Source organism: Dermacentor variabilis, chromosome 2, assembly GCF_050947875.1.
Source record: "Dermacentor variabilis isolate Ectoservices chromosome 2, ASM5094787v1, whole genome shotgun sequence".
NCBI lineage: Eukaryota > Metazoa > Arthropoda > Arachnida > Ixodida > Ixodidae > Dermacentor > Dermacentor variabilis.
Window position 1 is genome coordinate 133,625,609 of NC_134569.1, and position 17,168 is coordinate 133,642,776.

Consider the following 17,168-nt stretch of genomic DNA (forward strand, 5'->3'; position numbering starts at 1 on the left):
ACCGCTGCCCTGTCTCTAGCTAACGACTTTTAAGAGGCACAGTTCAGGTTACTTTAATATGTTCTCTGTTTTTTTCTTGTCCTTTAGTGAAGCGCGACTCATTATTTCTCTCGTCGGCTTTTTGGGCTGCTGCGACGCTGTACTGACCTCGCTTCGGACTTTGGGACGCCGAGTCGGTCCCGCCTTCTTTCTCCGTCTGCTTGCGTCATTTATTGCTTGCCTTTCTTGGCTGATACTTACATCTCAACACAAGCATCACACGTTGGCTTTTTTTTTTTTTTCCTGTCTCCGCAGGAGCGAGGAACCGGTGACGTCTAACCTGGACATTTCCACTGGCCACATGATCTTGGTAAGCCAAATGTTTGCTTCCTCCCATTCGTCTCCTTATTCAATACTTTTTGGCGCGACCAATGAAGTAAAACTATGCGCTAACCTGGCTGCACCACCGTATTTAGCTGATTCCCCCACAGCGCCGTAGAGTTATAATCCCTTACAGTACGATTTTGATCATATTGATCTTTATCAGTTTAATTTCGATCACTTATAATCTTCTCGTGTTACGTTCTGAAAAAAAAAAAAGAAGCTGTCACACAATCGAAAAAAAAAGAAAGAAAGAAAGAGAAAACGGCACACAGTAGAGGATACTTCCAACGTTTGTTGTATTCTTTAGCTAACGAAGTTCCCTCAGACCTGCTGCGCTGGTTCAAAGGCTACAACTTCTCTGCCGGCCACTAGGTCTCCGGTTTGATTCACAGCCAATTCTATAGGCCAATAAAGGCAGGTAAATGGTAGCAAATAAAGCCACAAGAACGTCTGAAGGCATAAGTTTGAAAATCAGACAAACCTATGCATTAACGATCATTACCCTGGTAGCTGAACAATCGCCGCACCCAAAATCATTCTAAGAATTTCAGTCAGAAACCCCATTCAGCGAAGGAATTTTAACTAAAACCCAGGCAAAACAAAGCTGAAAGGCAGTGTCCGGATGCGTTCGTGTCTCATATATATATATATATTTTTTTTTCTTTTTTTTTCTTTTTTTTTCACGTGAGCCGCATTGTACGAAGACCGGTTCTGCCACCTACAGGCAAGAGACGGCAACACTACCTCGTTAGCGCACCATGCGAGGTCGGCTCCGTGTCGCAGGAAAGAGCAAGGTGCGCTGATAACACAGAGAAAAAAAATGTTCCGGGAACAAAAGTTTTTAACGATCATGTCAGTCAGCTCCAGACGAAATGAGACATAAAAAATGCAATATATAACTGCAGATCGGAAGTTCCAAAGGCATTCAGGTGTGTTTTCTAACAAACGGGCGCCTTTAGGGGACGTCTCTCCCCATGACCAATCTAACGGAAAGGCGTTGCAGGAAAATAAAATAAAATAAAAACGCAGTAGTTCACAGCGGGGGAGGGGCAAAAGAACGCGAGACGAAGGAAACGCTCGGAGCTTTCGCAGCCATTGCCGCGAGGTGGCGTTACGGGAGCTCTGCCTGCCGCAGCCACTATATACTGCACCGTTACAGAGGGACAGGCAGCTGGCCAGCCAGCATCGAGAGAGGCCAGCTCTTCCTATCGTTCCCGAGAACGTCGCGGTAGGTGGGAATAAGGCAAACGCACAAACAAGCAAGCAACGAGATTGAAGAAACGGAGTATGGCGTGGCGCGGAGAAATAAGATAGAGCAACGAGGTGTTCTCCTGCCACTAGTCTGGGAGGCCGGCCGGGGCTGACTGCAGTCGACGTCGCCGCACTGTCGTTTCCAGCCGTCTACGTGAAACAAATGGAATGGAGAAGCTTCGCCAGGGACGGTGGGTGTAGGGCGGGGGAAGGTGCCAGCGGCGTGCGACAGGAGAAGGCCCCGCGCGCTTGTTGTAATTCACCGGGGGCGGACGCCACCGCGGCGCTTAGTTGCCCAACGCACACACGCTCGCTCGCGGCGGTCGGATTTGGTCCGAGGGCTCGAGTGCGGCCGCGCTTGTCCCTCGCGGCCGCTGCAAAGTCCGCGCCAGTTGCCTGCAGAGAAGCCGGAGGGAAGCGGCAGCGGCAAAGGACGCGGTCGGCTAGAGCGCCGGGCCTCTTTCGACAGCGAAGTGTGCATGCCTCTTTTCTTTCTGAATGGCCCTCGGTCTCGGCATGTCGTTCCTTTCTCTTTACCTTGAGTCGTTTTCCTTTCGTTGTTCGATATGCCGCTACGAGAATTGCACAGAGTCGGGGAATAATAGTAACAAATATATTAATAGTAATAAAATATCCGAGGGCACCTAAGCACTTCTTATGAATTGTGAATGCGAAAGCGTTAATGTCCAATTGAACGCCGCTGAGCGCTCCTTCGGTATTTGCGCTGCGAGTAATGTGCATAGCGGTACGTGATGCCCGAGCCAGCAAGCAGCAGCAGCAGCCTGCCTGCGGTGCCAAGGCCGCGTGCCACCGGTGTCCTGCGCAACGAGAGAGAGACCGAGGAAGCAGCAGCGGCTACCAAGGCCGGCAGGCGCGCGCTGTAGCTAAGCCCAGTGGGGATGAGGGAGAGATAGGGACCGCGCGCCGGCTTCGGGGAGCGAGACGGCGGCATACGCATGCGCGCGTCACGCTACTGCCTCGCCGACGACAACCCGTCTCGCCCCGCGTCGCCGTATCTGCACCGTCGAGGCGCGCCGGTGACGTGGCGTCGCGGCGACGCCCTCTCCCATCGCGCGACACTGTTTCGCTGATATACAGACGCCGGCTTTTTCGCTCAGTGGGCCATTTGGTGCTTTCACATTCATAAACATGCCACTTTAGAAACGTAAGCGCAGGGTAAAGATACCAAGACAACCGCGTTAGCAAGAAGACCACCACCGTTGTCTTCAGAGCTCGAGGTTCAGATGACTTCGAATGAAAATAATGAAATAATATATTAATATCCATCAACTGACGGATCGTCAGCCAGCCAGTTAGTCTTTATTCGAAAGCAGGCCCGAAAACGACGCTTCTGGTATCAAAGACAAGCTTGGGTGCACCGTGGTTCCACTGCTGCTTTGGCGCATGTGCATCACTTAACGCGAAAGTCAGAGGACTGTGGAATTAACTATGACACGCACTGCCGATAACTTCGAGTTGACCGCCTAGGCGGCAATTTTCTTTGTTTTGATTTTTTCAAGTCAGCAGCTTCTTCGTTTCGTAATTCGTGTTTCTTCCTTCCGTGTCTTTTTATCTACCACATTCTTCGCTTTGCAAGAAACTTCGTTTTACTGATGCTGTTCAAAATTTCGAAGCCGGTAGACGCGTTCGCTCGCTGAGCATGAAAAGCTTCTAATTTGTTGGCTTCGTAAACCACTGCACTCGTCTTCCCAACTTAGAAAATTGGCGCGCGCGCTCCTTTCGTGACATTGCAACACAGGAAGTGCTCCGGGCAACGCAATCCGTTTGCGACCACTTCCAAATTACTGCGCAATGGTTCCGGTTGGTATAGAGAAGACGGATGAGGCGCTGCTTGGCACGCGCGGCGCCCACGGGCCTCAGAAAACGGAACCCTGTTTTGTTTATACAGCGAAGCTGCCTATGGCTAGGATCCCGGGATTTCTTCGTGGCGTAACGTCGACAGAAAACAATGGCGGGCCGTTCCCGGCGGCAGTGCAGGGCAGAGCAATGGCTCATATATACCCGTAGGCTACAAGCGGTGACTCATAAATGGCTCATACTCCCGTAAGCAAGCAAAAATGCAATGGCTCATAACACCGTAAAGCAGAGGCTACAAGAACTTAGCAGAGTGAAGCGAACAGTGCAAGCATTCTTTGGAATCACGCATGCAACATACAAAACCGCCTACATTTCTATAAAGAACAAACTCAAAACAAGCACCCGTCTCGCATAACTCACAATAAGGCGCTCCTGATAACAATGCGAGGTACGTAGCGCTCCCCGCATACGTTTCACGATTACTTTTGCGCTAGCTGCCACCGCTACGACAACTTGCGACGTGGGAAGTGACGCCTCCAGCCTTTCGAATATAAAAAGAATTCGCAATCACTTTATCATACGCCAAAGAGGGTTAAGGTAAAAGCCTGGGTGCTCAAGAGACATTCATTAATTTACTTGACATTCCCATTCGAATGCGTTGTTGCTTATTACTTGTTTTCGCCCACCAAAGGTCATGGGTCTGAGTGCCTTAATTAACGCTATATTAATTAACAGTGCCTTAGTTAACTTCACCTTCTTCACCTTAACATCAAACGTAGTGGGTTCGACTTCCACATAATTTCGAGGGTTCAACTCCTACTGAAGGTCGTGGGTTCGAGGGCCTGAATTAACTCTATCTTAATTAACTCTGCTTTTTTTCGGCATGACGAGCGGCATCGGAGCGAGCGTTGGAAGAAGACGACGACGAGCGCGCGTCTGCGCGAGACGAGCTCGCATGACTTTCTGTACCGCAGGCCGCGTTTTCCAGGCCATCGCGGGTACAAGCCACTTAAGGCTTTCGCCTTAGTAACCGGACTAGCAACTGATTTCAATGTAGTAGCAACCTCACTACGGGCGGCAGCGTGCTGTCGAGATTATCATTACTCCCATTGCTACCATTACTCTAAAATCGCATTACTTCGATTACTCTAAAGCCATAAGGCATGGCATACCTCCCTCAGCTGTTGTAGTGGAGGTTTTCAACAGCTTTGCTGGACATCCACTCTGGCAGGGCCGAAACGGCGAGTCAGTTTTTTTAACCTTAGCTTGCCGTTCGGCATGGAAATTTTTGCGGCGCGTGATTTTGAAGCCCTGTCTCCCGCTTCAAGTTCAAAACAGAGCGGAAATGTGGTCCATGTTTAGCAAGTCTGATGGCAGGATGACGTGATGACCCACACGGTTTAGATGACATCTGCGGATCGCTTGCAGCCCGGGGCATGCCCACAGAAGGTGGTGCAGGTCTGTCTCCCGCATCGATGCAGCCCATAATGATCAACTTGAAATCGACGTCGATATAGTTCCGCTGTGATAAAGCGCGCTGCAATGAATAGCCTGCGTTAGTTATAACTGTGTATTCAACGTTGTCCAATGCGCAGCCGGACAGGCGGAAAATTGTTATTTGCATTCCGACCTATAAAACAGTGCATTCGTAAAGGAAAAAAAATACTTTTTTTATTGCTGCACATATTGGGCCGCACCCTTTGTTGTAACTTCGTGCGACAGTGGCCGATGCCAGAAAAACGTTTGTCAACTGGTGTCCTCTGTGAATAAATTGAAATTTCGCTGTAAGTAAAGTTAACAGGGAAAGTCATGTATTTTCTCCCTGATACGCAGTATCAAGAAGTTATTTTAGAAGCCACGCTGCAATTTCGTAGGTTCCATTACACGATATGTTTATGTAATGTGGTGCTAATGAAACTACAAAACTAACAAAAACCACGTTTTGCCTAAGAGAATGGACCATCTTGAATGCTTGCCACCGCGGAGGGGTAAGTACTCCGTAAACAACGTATGTTTAAGTCTATTTCACAGCATCTGTACGAAACAGGTCTACACGATCATATTCAATTTCATTCTGATGTTATGCCACCATGTCAATCCGAGCACAAAAAAAGAAAACGTACTCGGCGCTGATCGACCGTCAACGCGCTTTCGAAATATTCCAAACGGCTAACCAACCTTGGACATACGAAAGCAGCTACAAAAAGAAGCGCGTTCAAGATTAGTTTAGACGTATTACACTCAGGTTGAATTAATGAAGATAGCAGCTTAGCTGCTATAAGCGCGGGCTCTATAAAGACGAACTATAACATCGAATGCTTCGGGAAAAAAAAAACAGACGCACTAAGTTATAACATCATTCCAGTCACTACAACCAGGAGTCATCTATACCCTTTGCAGGAAGAGCAAGTAGGCGCTTAAGGCGCGTTCCGGTTGACGTAATGAGGGCTACCGAACGTGAACAGCTTCAAAAACGAGCTGGCCCCAAAGGCTACCTTGTGATTTTGCCCCGCAGTCTTACATGGAGGACCACCTAAAGTGCAAGGACAGGCTCGACCGGGAGTGGGAGGCGCTGTGCGCCTACGAGGCGGACCCCTGCTCTACGGCGGTCGCCTCGCTGCCGGCCAACATGAAGAAGAACCGCTACCCGGACGTCCTCACTTGTGAGTATGCGTGCGTAGGCCACGCCTGGATCTGCTATACGTAACGATGCAACTCTGTACATAGTATATGTGATTTCGAGGAGTGTCTTGTCTATCTCGCTGAAGAAGGCTCAAAGGCGCTTCCGCAAGTAAGACAAACTAGAGTAATTACTGCCAGTTTAATACGTGTGGTCATTTATGAGAGCAATAAAATCCTCAAGAACGAGCTCACACATAAATCGCGAGCGCTGAAAGGCAGCCTAAACGCAGTGCTGTGAGTTGATGTAATTTGTTAAAGCTCGGCATCACTAAAGTATTGACTCACACGTGTTTTGCTATGCCCATTATGTTGTAGAACAGCTTGAATGCCCACATTTACTATTTACAATAGGTATTTACTATAGGTATAGGTATAGCTATAGGGATAGGTATACGTGTTTACTATTGTGTTGTTAGATGTCGCTATGGTAACCGGCGCTGCAAAATCGGACACACTAAGGCAGTCGAGTACGCATTGTTGTGGTCGCACCGATGGCACGAGTTGTTGGGAACTCGGCGCTGACGCCCGTTGTTGCACCTGGGTCGCAAGCCCCAAGGGTAGCGTTGGCCTGGCGGCCTGGGGTACAACTGGAAGCATCCGAAGGTCCCGGCAAAGCATGAGTCGACTGGTAACAACAAAACAACTTGTTTATTCTAACATCGCAAAGAGTTGGCGGTCAGGTTGACCGAAGTAGAGAGACGGGAGAGCACGTTACTCAACAGAAGAAATCGGAGCCCTCCTTGGCGTCCGGGGGCAGCTTCTTTTATACTCTCGCAGTTGAGGGCAAGAAGGAACCCCTCTATAGACGAGCACGTGACGGTGCCGCTCGGGCACAATGGGATAAGGTGGCGCAGCGTCGTGTCGGCGCCGCTCGGACCCCCTTGCTTCACAGTTGTTGGGAGCTCCTCTCCCCGGCTGCCGCGCTTCGACAAGCGTGGGCACCAATATGCACATACACTCACACACGCACATGAAGACACGTGGCATTGGAACATGCCTGGACGCGCTTGGCAGGGAGGCGTAGCGGCGGCGCCGAACGGGCCAAAATGTCTGCCGCTTTGAACGAAGCCCTGGCGTCTGTTGTATCCTCGCCGGCTTTACCGCGCGTCGTAGGCGAAACGTAACAGACCGCCCCGCCGGGGGAAGGAGATCCCGATGGTCAGGGGACTGCATCCGCTGTCCGGAGGGATGTCGCTCGATGATGCTCATAACCGAAGTCGGGCGTCCCTCGACGTTTCTTGAGCGCAGCGCACAGAGAAGGCCTCGTTCTCTCGTTCAGGTTCGCACGGGACACTGCAAAGTGACTTCGGGAGAGTTCACATTTTTGTTCTCGTTCCCGGCAAGCGTTAGAACTACGCTGAAACTCAACCGCTCAGTCAGCAAGCACGGCACAACCCTCACTAAGCCCTGCCAGGCTCTTTCCCCTTTTATACCACTGCCTAGTTCCTTACAGTAGTCTAGCAGCACTCAGAACGCGTCCACAAATTGGAAAATTGCACTAGAAAGCATATCATCACTTTGAAACACTAAACAAAAGCAATATGTTAAAAATCCTGCCTCAGGAAGAAAAACATCAGTAACAAACAATTTTGAGGCTGATTCCTACGTTAGGGGCTTCGACTTAAGCCATCGGCGTTACCGTTGAGACTCCCCTTTTTGTAACGCACCTCAAAGGAATATTGTTGCAAAGCGAGGCTCCAGCGCAGGAGGCGGCCATTTTTGGGAGAGATGGTCTGCAGCCATTGGAGAGGGCAGTGATCCGTCTCAATGATAAACCTCGAGCCGGCTAGATAGCATGACAATTTCTGAACGGCCCACACGAGACACGCACACTCTTTCTCGGTGGCGCTATACGCCTGCTCACGACTGGTCAGCTTACGACTAGCATATAGGACGGGGTGTTCTACTTCTCCATTTTCCCGTTGGCACAGTACAACGCCCATGCCTCGCTCACTAGCGTCGCACTGAACAACGAACCCTTTTGTATAGTCTGGCGATCGTAGCACCGGCTGGCTTGTTAGGGCACTCTTTAGGGCGCTAAAAGCTCTTTCCTTTGTCTCGTCCCAGACGACTGTTTGGGGCTCTGTTTTTCTTAGAGCATCCGTCAGGGGAGCCGCGATATCAGAGTACCTGGGGATGTACCTCTGATAGTAGCCGGCGACACCTAAGAACGACCGAATATCGGTCTTCGTGCGCGGTTGCGGGAAGTCTCGCACAGCGGCCACCTTTATTTCAGAGGGGCGGCGACGACCCTGACCAATCACGTGACCGAGGTAGACAACCTCGGCCTGTGCTAACTGGCACTTGGGAGCCTTGACTGTCAAGCCCGCTTCGCGCAGGCGGGTTAGCACTGCCCGCAAGTGTGCCATATGCTCAGACCAGGATGCGGAGAATATCGCTACGTCGTCTAGATACGGTAAAGCGAATTCTTGCTGTCCCCGCAACACTTTATCCATGAGGCTTGAAAAACAGTATGGCGCGTTCTTCAAACCAAAACTCAACACTTTAGGACGGAATGTTCCCATTGGGGAAATGAACGCCGCATACCTACTAGCCTCTTCTGTAAGTGGAACCTGCCAATAACCCCTGACAAGATCTAGGGTGGAAATAAACTGAGCGCTACTAACTTTCTCAAGGCGCTCCTCGATGTTAGGGATCGGATAAATTTGATCCTTAGTGATGGAATTAAGCCTGCGGTAGTCGACGCAAGGACGAGGTTCCTTGCCCGGTACCTCAACTAAAATCAAAGGGGAGGTATAATCACTCTCACCTGCCTCAATAACACCGAGCTGTAGCATTTTCTTTACCTCAGCCTCCATAATATCGCTCTGGCGGGGTGACACCCGATACGCCTTGGATCGTACTGGCTCTGGGGAGGTAAGTTCTATATCATGAGTAAGGACAGAAGTCCTACCAGGCCTCTCAGAGAACAGACCTTGAAACTCTTGTAAGAGCTGGTGTAGTTCGGTTTTCTGCTCAGGCGACAGCGATGCTCTACTGATTAAGTCACTAATGACTCGACCGGTGTCTTCCCTGTTCGTCACTGAGTTTAGTCCCGGAAGCTCGACCGGAAGCTCTTCAGGAACGTTTACCATCATGCTCACTACTGCTTCCCTTTGTCTATAAGGTTTGAGCAGATTACAGTGGCAAACTTGCTGTGCTTTCCGCTTTCCTGGCAGACTCACCACGTAGTTAACGTCCGACAGTTTCTGAACAATTCGTGCTGGGCCCTCCCACTGCACGTCTAGTTTGTTGTTTAGCGATGTGCGCAATATCATGACCTCATCGCCCACCTCAAAACGACGGGCCCTGGCGGTCCGATCATAATAAACCTTGGCCCTCTGCTGGGCCTTTGCCATTGCTTCACCTGACAACTCCTGTGCCCTTCTTAAGCGTTCGAGGAGCTTAAGCACGTACTCCACCACGACTGGGTCGTCGCCCCTGCCTTCCCACGATTCTCGAAGCATGCGAAGCGGAGATCGCAGCGAGCGACCGTACACCAGTTCAGCTGGCGAAAACCCCGTAGCCGCATGCGGCGCGGTCCGTAATGCAAACATCACCCCAGGCAGACACAGCTCCCAGTCAGTTTGATGTTCAAAACACAATGCTCTCAACACGCGCTTCATGACGGAGTGGAGCTTCTCAACGGAATTCGACTGTGGGTGGTACACTGAGCTGTGTAACAGCTTTACCCCACACCTTTCGAGAAAAGTTGTCGTCAAAGCGCTAGTAAACACTGTGCCTTGATCTGATTGGATTTCCGCAGGAAAACCAACTCGCGCAAATATGGACAGTAGTGCATTGACTATCTCAACTGAGCTGAGTTCTTTAAGCGGCACTGCTTCAGGGAACTTTGTCGCTGGACAGATCACAGTCAAAATGTGTCTGTACCCCGTGGCTGTTACCGGCAGAGGTCCCACTGTATCAATAACGAGCCGTCTAAAAGGCTCCGTAATGATAGGTACCAATCTCAACGGCGCCCTCGATTTGTCCCCTGGTTTGCCCACCCGCTGACAGGTGTCACATGTCGTCACGAAATGGTCTGCGTCCCGAAAACACCCTGGCCAATAGTACTCTTGCAAGGGACGGTCCTTAGTTTTCTTAACTCCTAGGTGTCCGGACCACGAACCCCCGTGCGACAAGCGCAACAGATCCTGACGATAGCATTGAGGCACGATCAGCTGATCGAACTCCACTCCTCTGCGGTCTAGATACTTCCGGTACAGGACTCCACCTCTTTCCACAAAACGAGCATTTTTCTTGGCGATACCTTCCTTGACATTGCAGCGTATGTTTTCTAGGCTGCCATCCTTCTTTTGCTCGGCTATCAAAGCCGACCGGCTGACTTTTAGCAACCTATTAAGTCCGTCTGACGTAGGCGCGATGAGCAAATCTGCAGATAGCTCTTCTAACTTTCCCGCATCGGGAATTTCCTCTCCAGTATCTGGTGCCTTTAACGTTACAGACTCAATTTTATTCAGTTCAGGCGTGCTCTGAATATCAGCTTGCTGCGCCTCTGACCCTTTTTCATTGTTTGATAACGTCGGCCCCGCAACTACCGCCTTTGCAGCGAGCTCCCGAACCTTCGATCTGGTTAAGGCCTGAACGCTAGCCTCACCAAACAAAAGCCCCTTCTCGCGCAGGAGGAGATCGGACCTGTTTGAAAATAGGTACGGGTACTGGGGGGGCAGTATAGATGACACTGCGGCCTCCGTTTCAAGAGCTCCGAAAGGTCCTTCAATAAGCACTTTTGCTACCGGCAGACACACGCTATGAGCTTCCACGGCTTGCTTGATCCATGCGCACTCGCCCGTGAACATATCGGGTTCTACGTAGGAGGGGTGAACTACATCCATTGTAGCTGCGGAATCGCGAAGCACTCGGCACTCTTTCCCGTTCACGAGGAGGTCTCGCATGTAAGGCTCGAGAAGCTTCATGTTCTCGTCAGTGCTGCATATTGACAAAAACACAACTTTTGGTTTTGTTTCCGGACACTGCGCCGAAAAGTGACCCGGCTTCTGGCACGTATAACAAACGCGCGCTTGCCTCGTCTCGAACCGCTTTCTGCGTTCGGCTTCGGCTGCCGCCGTCTCCTTAGGTTCGGTCGCACTGTTTTCACTCGCATCCGCACTACGTGTGTTCCCCTCCCCTTTGCTCTCATGGGTGTGAACTTTGGCCTCTCAAACTTCGAGCCAAATTCACCCTTTTGACCGTCCTTAGCTCCGCGAGCCCGACGCGTCACAAACTCCTCGGCTAGCTCAGCGGCTTTAGCCACCGTACAAACGTCTGGCCTATCCAAGACCCAGTACCGCACGTTCTCAGGTAACCGACCATAAAACTGTTCTAGCCCAAAACACTGCAGAACTTTATCGTGGTCACCGAACGCTTTCTCTTCTTTGAGCCACTCTTGCATGTTTGACATAAGCTTGTAGGCAAACTCTGTATATGACTCATTCTTGCCTTTCTCACTTTCCCGAAACTTCCGACGGAACGCCTCCGCGGACAGCCTGTACTTTTTTAGCAGACTCGATTTCACTTTGTCGAAATCCTCTGCCTCCTCTCTATCCAAGCGAGCGACTACGTCGGCCGCCTCGCCGGGTAACAAAGTGAGCAAGCGCTGTGGCCACGCTTCCCGAGAGAACCCCTGCTTCTCGCACGTTCGCTCAAAGTTAACCAGGAACAAACCAATGTCCTCTCCAAGCTTAAACGGCCGCATCAGGTCAGTCATTTTGAACAATACGCGTTCTCCTGCACCGTGTGCGTGACTTCCATTACGAGCGCGTTCCATCTCTACCTCAAGACGCTTCATTTCCAAAGCGTGTTGACGGTCGCGCTCTTGTTGCTCTCGCTCTTTCTGTTCTTTAATTTCGCGCTCCTGTCTTTTTGACCTCTCCTCAATAGTGTCAAGGCATTCCGACAGCTCGTCATCCTCAGCCTCTAACTCAAGAATAGCCTTTAGCAGTTCTGGTTTTCTGAGTTTGTCCGAGACATCCAGACCCAACTCTCTTGCAAGCTCCAACAATTTCGGTTTGCGCAACGACTTCAAATCCATGGCTGCTCTGAATGCTGCTTTCTCTACTGCTTACTATTGTCTTGCCGCAATCTAACCCGGCAGCAACGACAACCACAATTACCAGCTCCGTTTCTGACACTAACAAAAGCCTGGCAAAGCTCAGAAGAAGAAAGTCCCGCACTCACCAAACCTCGTAGCCAAGAATCCAGCGCAGTCGTTCCGCTGCAGGCAACCAGTCATCACACAGGGCTCGTTGCACTGCTCCCGGATCGTCGTTGAGCTGCTCAGCATACAGTCAACTGCATATCTTCGCTGCTGGCCTCCGTTGTCGCGATCTCACCGCTGGCAGACAGTTGTTGTGGTCGCACCGATGGCACGAGTTGTTGGGAACTCGGCGCTGACGCCCGTTGTTGCACCTGGGTCGCAAGCCCCAAGGGTAGCGTTGGCCTGGCGGCCTGGGGTACAACTGGAAGCATCCGAAGGTCCCGGCAAAGCATGAGTCGACTGGTAACAACAAAACAACTTGTTTATTCTAACATCGCAAAGAGTTGGCGGTCAGGTTGACCGAAGTAGAGAGACGGGAGAGCACGTTACTCAACAGAAGAAATCGGAGCCCTCCTTGGCGTCCGGGGGCAGCTGCTTTTATACTCTCGCAGTTGAGGGCAAGAAGGAACCCCTCTATAGACGAGCACGTGATGGTGCCGCTCGGGAACAATGGGATAAGGTGGCGCAGCGTCGTGTCGGCGCCACTCGGACCCCCCTTGCTTCACAGTTGTTGGGAGCTCCTCTCCCCGGCTGCCGCGCTTCGACAAGCGTGGGCACAATGGGAAGAGAAGGAGGAGCAGCCGTCGTGTTCGCGCCGCTCGGACCCCTTTGCTTCACAGCTGTTGGGAGCTCCTCTCCCCGGCTGCCGCGCTTCGACAAGCGTGGGCACCAATATGCACATACACTCACACACGCACATGAAGACACGTGGCATTGGAACATGCCTGGACGCGCTTGGCAGGGAGGCGTAGCGGCGGCGCCGAACGGGCCAAAATGTCTGCCGCTTTGAACGAAGCCCTGGCGTCTGTTGTATCCTCGCCGGCTTTACCGCGCGTCGTAGGCGAAACGTAACAGCATGCATCTCGCAATGTTGAGCTGAATTCGAATATCATTGATCCTTTCATTTTGGCCCAGAATCCATCACTTTCATGCTCACACGTCTGCCCGATTGACCAATGAAGCTTATTGACCGTAACACTGATTTAACTATAGTCAGAAATTTTCCCGCAGCGCGGAGTGATTAGAGAACACTCAATTAAAAAACTTGAGTTACTCTTCTCGTATACAATTGTGAAAAACGTTACGACTACATAAAACAGAGTGGCCGGCAACTGGACGTGTTGCTACACTTGCATCCTGAATAAAGCAGCGTGGAAGGCGCAACACCATGGGGAGAAGAACAAGAGAGGCGCCGAGGTCAAAACTAAGGTTTTATTTAACGCGAAGCGGTGTTTGCACATACACAAGACAGATAAAAACTAGAAAAACAAAGGAAGTTTTTGTTTCGAAGAAAACTTTTCGACTTCATCCACCATACGAAGAGCTTCCACGAAGCGTCAACGCTGCCCAAAGCAATTTCTCGCCCGTTTTCCGAGCACCTTACAATGGGCATGGTGTGTATGACCTGTTGCTTCGGCCACGCAAGGCTGACAGAAGGCAGTGCGGTCGCCCATTCGTCCCCGTGACAGAGAAAGAAGTGAGTGGCTGCAGCCAAGGAGTCGGGCGACGAGAAGACCGATGGAATGGTGGCCACCGGCGCGCCCAGGCCAGGCGTATGAACCGTACGCGGCTCCGCAATAGCGTGCAGTGCTAGGAACTTGATTCTCGAGAAACCGCTGGCCGCTGATATATTCACGGATGACCGCGGGCCATCCCGGAGAGCATGGCGGCGCTGACCGCACCATTATTGGGTGATTAGTTGCACCGAACTGCCCAAGCTACAGAGGAAAACGCTTGAGATCATTCCTCGGCACAGCCAGAACACCGCGAGCAAGAGCTTCCAAACTTGGAAGCATTGTTACGAGGCATTTGGGCGTGCACGCGAAGACAACGCAGCAGTATAGCTTGCAGCGCGAAGAAGGCAAGGTACAGAGAAGCAAACGCTGCGCGTGCTCCTGGTCGGCCATCCTGTTTTAACAGCCTCGTGTGTATCGTAAGATGGACTGTCTGATCCTTCAGGCGTGCCCGTCACACTTTAGTGGAGGCGCTAGGCAGTATGTTTAAGCCGCAAGACGTCTCGCGTCCTTTCTCCATCGTGCACGCGGCTTCGGCGTTCGGGTCGCTGCGCGAAAAGCACCGGCGCGCAGCCAATACGTGGGCGCCGGCTCCAGAGTGGCAAGCTTCCCTGCATCGCTTCCGCTGCTGATGTTGCCGTCACAGAGGCCGCCGCTCGCTAGCCGGCCCGGACGACGGCGCTAGGGTGATGCGCACCCACGTTGGTAAGCGCACTACGCTGTTGGGCGTCGGTCGGGGGGGAGTTGGGGCGGATGGACGGGTCGGGAAAGGACGGGATTAGACGTCGTTACGCGCGGCTTTGTCCCCCCGACTCTGCTGCGTCCGGGGCAACTGCGGGATCGGAGCAGCAGCCGGACGACAGGGTCACTGCGATCGATTCTTTTCCAGCACCGCTCACTCCGGATCCTCTTGCTTTGGCTTCGTGTACTTTCCAACTCTCTCTCTCTCCCTCTATCTCTCTATCTCAATTTCGTGCACTTGTTCTTTTGTTTCTTCGATTCCGTCGTGCCCATCTTCGTCCGACAGGCAGCTCGCTGCAACAGGACCGAGCGAGCGACGAAGGGACACTCCGACTTTAGCAGAGAACGGGAGAAATTCGGCACGTGTAAGCGACAGTTTCACCTGGAAGCTTCGTGGCTTTCGTTTTGCTCCGTCGTTTATTGTTTTTCGTTGTTTTTGCAATTTAAGCTGAAACAGAGAAAAGGAGCCCTTCAAACGGTGCCCCGCTGGCCACTGCGAGGCATTGTCGCGCCTGTAGGTTTCGTCTTGCCTTGTTTCGTCTCGCTGTTGGGATGAGCGTGAGAAATATTCAAACGATAAATTGTTCGTACACTCATGCTGCCTTGGAACGTTTTTTTTTTCTTGTTTGTTTTCTTTCTTTTTCTTTCGGCTGCAAGAGGAACGGCAGCACTGTGCTCCCAGTTTTCGCATTTCGAGTACAACAGGACTGAGTGACCGATCGATATCCCCAGTGGACTTTCTGTTCTTCTTTTATTCTTTCCCTCCCTTCTTCCCTTTTCCCGGTGGAGGGTCGCCAACCGGGCTCAGTCCCGGTTAACCTCTCTGCCTTTCATTTATAATTTGCTCTCTCTCTCTCGAACAACACGAAAATCTGAACAGCTAAAGTATTCACGTTAAAGGAATAAATAAAGTTTTGCATCGCCAAGTATCCTTATCCTCATTGCCTCGTAAGTATCTTGCGTCAGCTATACACGACTCTTCCGGCGATTCTGCTGGCTCGTCCAAGGCCAAATTTATCACAAAGGAGGCATTTCTTGGTGGGTGCAATTTAAAACCACGTTTGAGAGCACTGCTTGCATATTTCGTCAAGAATAAATTATGAGCACGCGTCGTTAGCGGCGACGCCAGACGGGGCGGAACGGTGGCGCCATCTCCCGCTGTAATAGCGAAGCATGACACGTGCCGAGTTTTTATTATTATTATTATTATTATTATTATTATTATTATTATTATTATTATTGAGAAAACGGATGAGTAATGTTCACAAATCTTGCATTAAATCTACATCCGCTACAGTACGCTACCTCCGGGATAAATTTGAGCGCGAACGAGACAACGATTTAGCCGGAAAAGTCATACATAACAGCTCCACCTACTTACGCTTCATTCGCCAGTCTTTAATCCCCTGCCGGCGCTGTCAACTTCTAAGTTCCGACTAACTTTGATGACTTGAAGCAGCCATTGCACGTAAACACTTTGTCGCGTTTTATTCTCGTCACACTGTAACATTGGCTGGAGCTTTCGTTTTAAAATTGGTTTAACTGTAGTTATTGCGCGCCTTCTATCCTATGGTTGAGCTGCTGTGTAGTACACAAATTGACGACGTGAACTTGTTTATCTCTTACTTCCTGCAGTTCTCGCTTATTTGTCTGTAATTGAAGTCGCCAGCGCTGATGCTCCATAAGACGCCAAGCTGCGTCATGAGAACTTGAAACTTCAGGGCCATTTCTTTTCGCGGCAAGAAGAGGGGAAAAATCCCTCAAGTTGCGGAATGTCCACGTACCTGGCGTCACATTTGTTGATGCAGCCCAATACTCCCATGGCACACGATTTGTGGCCGTCGCCACACGCGATGGAGCCCTACGCCACGCCTGCAGCGTCACTACCCCCACTTCCGAGACGGCTGAAGAAGTGGCCATCGCCCTGGCCACTTTAGATCCCACCTGTCACACCATAGTGTGTGACTCTCGCTCAGCCGTTACTAACTTCAGCAAAGGCCGTATTTCTCCCCAAGCTCTTCGCATCCTCTGCCAGGCACCACACTCTAAAGACAGCATAATCTCCCTAACATGGATCCCGGCCCATGCGGGCCCTGTCCACCCACACCTCCCCAATCTCAACGAGGTCACCCACTCCATTGCGCGAGGTCTAGTCAACCGCGCCGGAGTCACTGGAGATGAGTTGGACACCAGGGAAAGTCTGACAACTTATAACGATCTCGTTAAGGCATTTCACCTCAGTCGCCGAATCTTCCCCCCGCCTCACCCAAAGTTCAGCCGGGCGCAGGCTACCACCCTGCGTCTACTACAAACAAACACGTACCCTTCACCCGCCCGCCTCCACCTTATATTTCCGGACGTCTACACTACCCCCAACTGCCGGTGCTGTGGAATTCACCCGGCTACGCTTCCGCATATGCTATGGGAGTGCCCAGCACAGTACACCCAGACTAACACCACGACTCTCTCGTCGAGGTTGCATGAGGCTCTGCGGAGCTCCGCCCTCGACGACCAAACCTGGG

At 51.3% G+C, this 17,168-nt stretch overlaps 1 protein-coding gene across 1 annotated transcript in view; it reads left to right on the top strand.

Moving 5' to 3' along the window:
- The window catches only part of IA-2 (tyrosine phosphatase IA-2), a 700,681-nt gene that overhangs the window by 642,635 nt on the left and 40,878 nt on the right, over positions 1 to 17,168 (top strand). Inside the window, exons 16-17 of the mRNA XM_075682014.1 lie at positions 295 to 349; positions 5,948 to 6,095. Coding sequence (XP_075538129.1) covers positions 295 to 349; positions 5,948 to 6,095 — 203 coding nt within the window. The remainder of the gene's footprint in view (positions 1 to 294; positions 350 to 5,947; positions 6,096 to 17,168) is intronic.